Source organism: Oryzias melastigma, linkage group LG16 (genome assembly GCF_002922805.2).
Source record: "Oryzias melastigma strain HK-1 linkage group LG16, ASM292280v2, whole genome shotgun sequence".
NCBI classification, from domain to species: domain Eukaryota; kingdom Metazoa; phylum Chordata; class Actinopteri; order Beloniformes; family Adrianichthyidae; genus Oryzias; species Oryzias melastigma.
Genome location: NC_050527.1, coordinates 10,180,181 through 10,189,944, shown reverse-complemented (window position 1 = coordinate 10,189,944; position 9,764 = coordinate 10,180,181). Strand labels below are relative to the sequence as shown.

At 43.2% G+C, this 9,764-nt stretch overlaps 1 protein-coding gene across 1 annotated transcript in view; it reads right to left on the bottom strand.

Moving 5' to 3' along the window:
• Positions 1-9,764, bottom strand: part of kif13a (kinesin family member 13A) — a gene marked incomplete in the record, with an annotated part of 37,089 nt that overhangs the window by 7,182 nt on the left and 20,143 nt on the right. Inside the window, 23 exon segments of the mRNA XM_036216113.1 lie at positions 249-282; positions 715-867; positions 947-1,039; positions 1,118-1,294; positions 2,300-2,424; positions 2,499-2,554; positions 2,622-2,748; positions 2,832-2,931; positions 4,037-4,069; positions 4,722-4,868; positions 4,961-5,093; positions 5,163-5,314; positions 5,397-5,570; positions 5,650-5,814; positions 6,492-6,641; positions 6,716-6,859; positions 6,960-7,122; positions 7,292-7,517; positions 7,596-7,771; positions 7,842-7,928; positions 8,114-8,244; positions 8,975-9,109; positions 9,192-9,299. Coding sequence (XP_036072006.1) covers positions 249-282; positions 715-867; positions 947-1,039; positions 1,118-1,294; positions 2,300-2,424; positions 2,499-2,554; positions 2,622-2,748; positions 2,832-2,931; positions 4,037-4,069; positions 4,722-4,868; positions 4,961-5,093; positions 5,163-5,314; positions 5,397-5,570; positions 5,650-5,814; positions 6,492-6,641; positions 6,716-6,859; positions 6,960-7,122; positions 7,292-7,517; positions 7,596-7,771; positions 7,842-7,928; positions 8,114-8,244; positions 8,975-9,109; positions 9,192-9,299 — 2,989 coding nt within the window.

Here is a 9,764-nt window from a genome sequence, read left to right as displayed (position 1 = left end):
TTTCTAAATATGATATAAAATCAAAAGAGAAATAATTTGAGCAGAAAATGTGTCAAAACGTGCCTTCCACTCTTCATCCTCACAGCCCGTCAGGTCGGTTTTGCTACAGGAAGCCTAAAGAGAGCAGCAAGAGGTCATCAGTTTCATAAGGTCAAACCCTTATATTCCACATAGATACAGGGCAGTGAGGGATGTGCTCTTTACATGCTGTACATTTGGGGTGCTGATGCTTCTTCTCAAATGTCTCCCTCTGGCAGCGAGGGCTTCCTTCACCGTCACAGCCTGCAAACAACAGTCCATGTCGGTTTCTGCAGTTTGATTATTCGTTATTCGTGTAAAATATGAGGACCAACAGAAAAAAAGGAAAAACTTTTTTTTTTTTAATTTAATTTTTAATTGTTTCATTTAATATTTTTTTAATTTTTGTTTCAAATAAATAAATATATAATTTTTATTTTATAAAAAAATAATAAATAATGTTTCTTTACTTTATTAAATATATATATATAAAAATAGAATAAATAAAAATATATATATATATATATGTTTTACTTATACACACAGTTTGATAAAAGGGCTGGGGAAAATGTAAAAGCGAAGAAACTGTATCAGTGTTCTGGGATTACATTCAGCTTATATTTGACTTAATCCTGTTTAACATGATTTAAGTGTTAACACTTATTCACTTTCTGTTATATAAGGCATTATAGATACCTGTCTTAGCCTCTCCAGACTCAGGATGTTCTCCACCTCCAGAACTCCGCGGGTGTACTTTTCGATATAAGTTTCTCCATCCTGAGTTTCTTCGCTGTCTCCTCGTGCAGCCATAAGAGCCAAGGTTTCCCTCTCCTCTGGCTCCTCGGAGGCCTTTCGATTTAACAGAACCAGCAGATGTAGAGGAGCATGCTGCACATTGAGATAAAGTCCGGTTTGAGTACGGTCGTACCTTTGGTATGTTGGAAACGATCTCATAAGTTACTCCGCAGGAGTACAGCGTGTTTCTCAGGGACATTCTTCTCTTGAGGCTCTGAGTGAAACTCTGGAATCACAACAACGTCGATCAATAAAGCACAAGCCCATCAGCTGCTGAAGTCTCCTCTACTCTTCCAGTATGAACCTGCTTGTTGTAGATGTTCACTGCGATCCTCTTCCGAAGCACCAGCTCCATGGAGGCAGGGTGGCTGAGCTGCACCGTGGCCTTAATGATCAGGTAGATCCGCTCATTTGGTGAAGTGACCCGGTTGAGGTGAACAGAATCATGGATGGAGGAATCCCAGGAGCAAACCGCCAGAACCTGGTGGAGGAGACAAGTATTGCCATTAAGAATGACTTTTATGCTTCATTTAACTATTACAATAACCACAAAATTTAAGTGCCCACTTAACCACAAAGGAGAGCAATATAAAAGCTTTCAGAAGCTTTTTTTTTAGATTGATTCACTATAAGAGACTAAAAATATTACATAAACTGCAAAAGTAAAAGAAAAAGAAAAAAATGGTTAAAAAAAATCCCGTTTTGTGGCAACAAAAGAACAATAGAAGTGAATTTTTCTTAAGTTTAGACTAAAGTTTGACAAGATTTTTTCAATATATAAACAGCACAAATGTGTTTTGACAAAAAAAACGGAAACAGACGTTCAAGATTGAGTAAAACACGACGTGACCTCTTCCCGTAAAGGAGATGTACCATGTCTCTTCTAACAGTAGCCCCCGCATTTATTGTAAAAAATTTGGCAGCCAGCCCGGCGTCATTAGGGACTGGCCACTACTGGAAGAGATATAGTAGGCTTCTTGTTCTTCATTCATTCCTTCACTGGTGTCCATCACATTTATTTACAAAAAGCATCTCCACTCAGCAGATTTGTGATGGTTTTGTCATAATTTCTAAAGTGAGAGTAAAAGTGTTGAGGTCAAAGTCGCACATTTTTAGCCAGAATTTTTTTTCTAGTCGTTTGCATCTTGAGAGACACAAGAAATAATTTAAGAGCCAAAAAGTTAAACTTTTTTGATTGAAGATGTTAACTTATTAGTTTCACAAAAGTATCTGTACAACAGTGAAGTGTCCTCCATTTTTGTTATTCTGCATTTTTTTCTTCTTGTTTGCAAACTGTCCCGTGTGGTTTCCTTGCTTCCTTTACTGGAAGTTATTGGAAATTTGACTCTGAAGAGGAAGTTATCCCAAAGAGCTCAAACAACTTACTTCTATTCTAAACCATCAAGTTTAAACAGTATTTGTGGTGCAATTTAAAAGAAAAAAGTTCTCTTTTTGACCACTTAAGGGCAGTCAAGTCCTGGCTCACCTCCTCGTCGCTGTGCCGGATGATGGGCAGATAGAAGAACTGGCTGCCGTGCTCTTTGGGCAGGATGGAGTTAACGCCGGCGGCGTGTGGCCCCGTCAGCTGCTCGTTCACTGTCAGATTATCCGCTGGGGGCAGAAACGTTTTTTTTATAAGTGTTTGTAGACCAGAACCAGTGAATGAAAGCATCCGTGTAACTCACCGTTTAAATCCAGGAAGAGGACGGGAATGTGGGCTTCCATCCCTGCAGCCGGGTTCCTTTATGTAGATGAAGAAAGTTAGACTGGAGAAAGGAAAAGACTGTATAAGATTTTAGATGTTTTACCAGTCTGCAGGAGCTCCAGGGATGCCACTTCCAGGTGTGGGTACCAGCACTGCATTCCTCTCCTCAGTCAGCCCGACCCACTGCTCCACCAGCCGGGCTTCACGCTCCATGTCCTCCTCAGACTTTTCTGGGTGCGAGCAAAAAAAAAAAAAAAGATAACGTTTTGATCTCAAACGCTGATCGTGTCCTTTTAACCGTCACTAAACTTACCGCGTTTGTTGATGATTTTCTTGATTTGCTCATCAAGATACTCGCGGCGTTTGATAAGGGCGTCTGACCAGCGCTCTCGAACGCAGTTGAGATCCTCCTCCTGAAGCAGACAAACGCCAGAATCGAGGTCAGCTGGGCGAGTGAGGGAAGATGACGGCGCAGAGAAGTGCTCGTAAGGAGGTTTGAGTGTTCATGAAGCTGAATATCCAAATTGATCTTTAAAGTCCCACTCTGATCATACTTTATTGTAAAAGCGTCAACTAGGATTAGGCAGTTTTTTGGCAAAATAAAAAAAGTAATAATTTATGCAGAGCAGCAGTAGTTTATTATTTGTGGGACTGTTGGCGGGGAGCAAGCTCACCCCCATCTGTATAAGTGCTCCCCCTCCCACAAAGTGTACGTCCTCAAACAAAGACGAACACAGATCTATTTTTGGATGCCTCAGAATAGAGCGGAGCACTGAACTTGTGACCTGCTGATTGTAGCTTCTATGTAACAACTACGAACTTTATCAAATGGCCTTTTTTATCTGCTCTTGATTCACCACAATATGAATCAAGAAATACCAATAAAAATGCATTTTTTAGCTTAATTATCTTTTTAAAAAATCATCAGAAAAATGCCAAAAAATATGTAAAACATAAAAAAATACAAATTTCTAACCGAACAGCATAGGTTACCTTCTCCAAAACCAAACAGTGTTAAAAAAATTAATAATCAAAGCTTCAGATGACCTGGCTGTAAAGTAACTAAACCTGGAAACATAAGTGTGCAAAAAATCTAAACCCCTAATAACACACACGCGCAGACTCACTGCACCCAACAGACTCCAAACCCAACCACAAAATGCTTCTTAAACTGCAAAAGGTTCATCATGCAGAGCGCTGTGAAAACATGCAGCCATGCAGTGCCGTTAAATGATGTCTGCAGCGCTTCAGCTGTGACAGCATGAATGATGAAGCAGCATCAGAGCCGGCAGACGAGCTGCCCCGACTGGAAGGTCAGTTATGAACAGAGCCGCCACAGCATGGCTGATAACTACATCACACAAATGTGCGTCGCTTTGATTAAAAACACTTTCTTTAGTCAGCAGACTTTCTGCCACAGTTGCAAGGTGTTGTGAAGACACACAGTCAGTGGGTTTCCTTCATGCTGCGAGTGAAGGACAAGGGAGGGGGGGCAACAGCAGGAGACTTAGAGGGTACCTGATAACTATCCATTTCGTCTTCCACCTCTCTCTGGTAGGAGAGAAGACACTTGGTCAAATGTGAGGAAACGAGAGGTAAAACCCTTTGAGTGATCCAAAAGAATTTTTACCAAATCGACTTTAGAAAGTCACTTAAGATGATAACGGTAAAACCTGAGAGGATGTCGCCAAATTGGGGTCATTTGGATTTGAAACCCAAGTAAAACATCCTGACAAAAAAATTAAATAAACTATTTTCTGACAGTAATTTTCCATGTTCTCAGAGTGAATGCACCAAGACTGAGGTTATCCCCCCAATGGACTGTGATTGGTCCTTCGTGTTAGCCCCGCCCCCACACACCAGAACAAGGTCAAAAGTTTTAAACCTGAAATTTTCAGATTTGAAACCAGAAAAAAAAGAGTTGAAAGTGAAAACGTTTTAAAACTAAAATTTTGAGTTTTGAAACCCCAAAACAGAAAATTTGAAGCTGAAAATAATTAAGTTTATTTTAGAATTGCCGAAAGTTTCAGACACTTTAATGTTTTTTACCCAATGTTTTTATTTTGGTTTTAATCTTAATGGCCCCAATTTGGCTCCATATGAGAGCAGCTAAACTTTAGCTGTCTGAAACGTCTTAGACATATTGCTCGTCTTATTTAAAAAATGTCTTTGGGACATACATGAAGGGGTGTATCTTACAGACCTGGTAGCTGTCGAGGGGTCTCTGTAGTTTGGTGCAGCGAGCTGACACACAGCCAATAGAAACAGACAGCACCGCCTCCACCAGCAGAGGCAGAGTGCCCGAGTTCTGGACCGGTTTCACACACACCTGCAGCCTCCTGGAGTGACCCTGCTCACATGAACGGCATTTCATTGCCAGCGGTTAGCGTGGGCTGGCAGGTCTGAGCAAAAACAGAGCGCAGCGTCTGGGTTCTCTCTGACCTGTCGGAGCTGGAACACTCCTCCCGTGCTGATGTCTTTTGCAGGTTGCAGCTCCACTGAGGTGTACTCGCCCTGCTCATTCAGCTCCTGGATGGATGCCCACAGTTCGATTCTGCGGGACACCTCACTCCACCTTAAATTGAGAAAGCGTTACAGTTAGCGAGGTCAGAGAGCAAATACAGAAGTGTGAAGGAATGCAGACCTGTCTTTGAGGGTCTGGGTTTTAGCCTCCAGTGCATCCAGCTCCCACAGTGGGCGTCCTTTCCCCGCACAGCGGTGGCCCCACACCTCTATAGCCAGCGCTCCGTCGGATATAAACTCTAAGAACTCATCTGTTACAGGCACTACGTAATCCTGGATTAAAAGTCGAAGAAAAGAAGAAACGTGCTTTAATTTAGGAGTTCAAGTATAGTGAATACCGCCTCCTGTGTGTTACCTTGCAGTGATCAAACTGGACCGTGAACTGAGCATCCGGACTACGAGGAGACGGTCTGTCAGGGCTAACCATGGGAGGAACCACAATGGGCTCACCGTAATCCCAGAAAGTGTACTGACAGAAGACAAAGTTGGACAGGTTGAGCGGCAGCCCGGTGGCCTCTCTGATCCGCACCTACAGAAGGACACAAGCAGAGGGGGAATGAGGTTTTTCTCTTTGGGGAATCGTTGACAGCAGGAGAAGGAACCCTCACCCTGCAGGTGAGCCTCTTGGCCATGACCACGATCTCTCCGTTGGTGTCCATAACCTCATAGCAGCTGCTCTCACTGGAGTTCTCAGAGGAGTCATCTCCTCCAGAAAGGCGCTCAGGAATGGGTCCACTAACACGCATCAGCTCAGCGTGCAGCCTGCCTGCAACCTGTTCACATAGCGGAACTCCATTAATTCACTTTATTTATTCGGATTAAAGTTAGTTTACTTCATATACATGAAGGGTTTGATTAAGGTAAACCAAAAAGAATAACAAGTAATGCCAATGTCCAAAACTACTTGTGTAGTTTTTGTTAATTATTTGAAGTTTCTGTCCAGTCTGCCTCCAGTTTTCTGCATTTCTTCCTCCAGCAACTGCCAGCTTTAGGGACATTTGTTTTATAGCAACATTTGAGTTGGTAAATAACCTCCTTAATGCTGGTGAACCTTTAAAAATAGTGATTGTGATTCTCCTCTTTGTTGACGTTTGTCACCACCTGATCTGTATGCAGAACTCAACGAGAACCATACATTACTTCTACTAAAACACATTTTGCGGCACTTATGTTACGTGGTAGTAAGTTTAATTATAATAAAAACGCGTACTTTATTGTTTAAAAATAATGAAGGAAATGATAATTTCATAAAGTAGGTGAAGAAAGTAAGTGGCGTCGTGTGGTTAACCTGATAGAAAGCAGCTGGAATCCACTAACTTACTTGTGTGTAGAAAGTATTTTGTACAATTTGTGTACAGCTGCACAGTTAATACAGACTATTAAAAAATATACAGTGATGTTGGAAACTGACATCATCACATATAGCAGCATAGTGGTGGTTCGGCCTCACCTCTCCCTGTTGGCTGATGATGGGGACAGCATACTGCAGCTTCACATCATGGAAAAGGCACTCGAGAAAAATGTTGGCCACTCCGATCAGGTTGTGGTTTTCGTGTGCCTCATAGAACGGATCCGACTGTTTACTATTTCCTTTGTTGTGCTGGAGGAAAAAAGAAGGATTTGACTGTATGGTCTTTTATTTGTTTTTTATTTAAATGCTCATCAGTTTCTCACCGTTTCTTCTGTGCCTTCTTTCCAGTCTCTGTAGTGGTCTCTCATGTCTACTAGTTTGTTCTCCAGCTTCTCAATGGTCCACACCTGGGTCCCCTTCCCTTTCCTTCGCACCTGAATGGCCGGCTCGCTCACAATAGCTCCGCGCTATTTACAAATCAAGTTTTTTAATAGTTTAATTTAGTAGTTCAGTGGCTTAAGCGAGTAAAAAAAATATTTTTCATTTAATAAATGTGAGCAATCCCACCTTGCGGTTGGCACTGAGGTTGGCAGCAGGAATCTGAAGTGTGACCTGATAGTCGGTGAGTTTGTTCATCTCCTCTGCCAAAAAGTTGGCTTCTCGCACCAGAGTGTTGGCTTTGACAACCTGCTCTCTGAGCCGAGACAGACTCTGACGAAAAAGCTCATCCCTGGTTCCCACACATGCAGGCAAATGGACACAGTCATGCATTACAAGGCAGGCATTCACTGAAGAGGATGAATACCTCTTTGATTGAATTTACATTCAGTGAGGACTTGAAGATAGACTCATGGTGTGTTCACAAATATGCAACTTTATCAGCAGTGTTTTTCTCTGACCTTTCCTCCGTCCACAGACGCAGCTTGCCGTGCGGTGCGTGTGTCGGGAAAGTCAGCCGCTCGCTGCTGCTGCGGTGATGCTGATGCTGCAGCGGCTTCTCGGGAGAGAGCTGTTGCCGCAGCGACTCCAGCTCTCGCTCATACATGAGCCTTTGCTCCTCTAAGGCCATCCTCTTCTCCTCCAGGTACTGCTTTTCCAACACTTGGACCACATTCTGCATAGGGTCTGCATTAGAAGACACAAGAATGTCTACTATATTCTTCCCTAGTAAACAAAAACTGCTGCCTGCTCACCACCACATACCATTGTGTCCAAGAGTCTTCATCATGACCTCCATCTGAGCAAACTCATAGCTGTAGTCTTGCTCAGAGGAGGCCTCGCTGGCCGTTTCTACATCTGCCTCCACAAAGCTCTCCCTGGGAGAGGCTCTCTCCAACTCCTTCAAACGGTCCCGCCGCTTTCGTTTGGGCAGATTTATCCTACAGATCAGAGCGATGTCTAGTCAGCACTTTTATGAGAGACTGGCAGCAAAAACAAGAAGAGCTGTACCTGAAAAAGTGATTGTTTCCCCACAAAATACGGTCTCCGTGCCACAGGTGCACCGAGGAGTCAATTATGGTACCATTCACACAAGTCCTGTGGAAAACACAAAGACAGATCTAATCTGATCTTCAGCTTTGAAAGAGGAAAACCGTCTGACTGAGCATGAATTACGTTTTGGCAGTCGGAAGTAGACATGGAGATCTATGAACTTAGATCAAAAGATTCCTCTGGAGTGAGCTCATGTGAAGCTTTCAGAAGCAGAGGAACAGACACCTCACCTGGCGTTACCGATGGACGTGAGAGTGACATCACCATCCGGGCAGAGCTCCAGGACGCAGTGCTCCGACTGAATCCCGATCCCACAGAGCTGGATGTCCTGAGACGTGTCTGCGCCTACACGTGTGTGCTCCTGCAGGACAGCGTGAAAAAACATTTTGCACATTTAGTTTAGTCTTCAGGTGAGACTAAACTAAAGTACAACTGCGCTGCAGTGGACTGCTGAAGGTTCAGAGGATATTCCACCTTCAAGAGGACGCACAAACTTTCTCACTCCTCACAGAATCTCTACAGAGCCCAGACAAAGGCCTGTTGTTCTGCAGGCTGGTACTTCCTCACATGCCTGTGAGCTTACAGGTCCAACTAACTGTTTGGTTGTTCAGGCGTGCACCTACTGCTCTTCCGCCATCATCAGAGTCACAGCAACATGTGTCCACGTGCTGCAGGGCCTCAGTCAATGGTAAACACCACAGTCATGAGGCTCCAGCCATGAAAAGAAGTATAGTCCAACAAAAACAACGAAAAACCTCTCTGGTAAAAGTTTGTGAGAAGTGCACCAACTAGAGGAAACTATGAGGTGTTTTAGCAAGTCAGCATTGTGCGAAGCTTAAAAACAAATTCCAGATTTTCATCATCATCAGAGGTTAAATGTGTTGCTCCAACAGCATAGGAAGGAAACTTTTATATGTTTGTTAATGTACATTTTACATCAAAATAGTTCTTAGTCCTCCACACAAACAATAAAAAATAAACAAAAAAAGGCTTTAAAAGTAAAACTAATGTGCATAATGGTTTTTTTGACCTGGTAGTAGAAACATCATCATGACCAAAACAATGGTTAAAAATCTGTAAAAGTGTGTTACCTTCAGGTAGTAAACCAGCAGCTCATTCAGGGCCGGATCAGCATTCAGATTTACCAGGAAACACTTGTCCTCTCCTACTTTAATTCCAGAAGTTTCCAAAGAGATGCCCATGCTCTCCAGCTGTTTCTGTCGTTCCTGTTAAAACAGGTTGTGACGGTGAGTAAAAGCCATGGACTAAAACTGTAGCGTTTAGAGTTTCTATGACTTGTGCTCATACGGTGGCAATCTCCTCCGTTTTCCTCAGCTTCTCCTCCCATGTCACCGTCATCTCCTGAATGAGTTTCTCTGACTCTTCCAGTCTGTCCTTCAGCTCTGGAGCCTTCATAGACTGATGGAAAATGTTAAAAAAAACAGGGAGAACTTGTGAATTTTCTCGATCTGCGATGGTCCATCCCTCATGACCTCGTCTCACCTCGGCCTGGGAGAGCTGGACTCTGAGTTTCTCCACCTCCTCCCTGAGCTCTCGGATGATCCGAGCGTTGGGGTCTTCATTCACAACTGCATGGTTGACGATTCTCTTGGCTCTGTCGGCGTAGCGCAGCGTCGATAGCGTCTCCTCATAGTTATCGGCAGCTGGACTCACCGTGGCTATCATGGCGGTCTTACTGTTTCCTCCAAGGTTGTCCTGGATAAAGGAGCATTGTTCAAATATATGTTTTAGCAACTGCAATCATAGTGACAAAAAGACAAAAATTACAAATGTGTAACTGAGGACAAACCTTCAACAGCCAGGTGAGAACAGAGTCTCTGTAAGGAACAAACTTGGGCTTCCCCTTTCCTGAAGACTGGT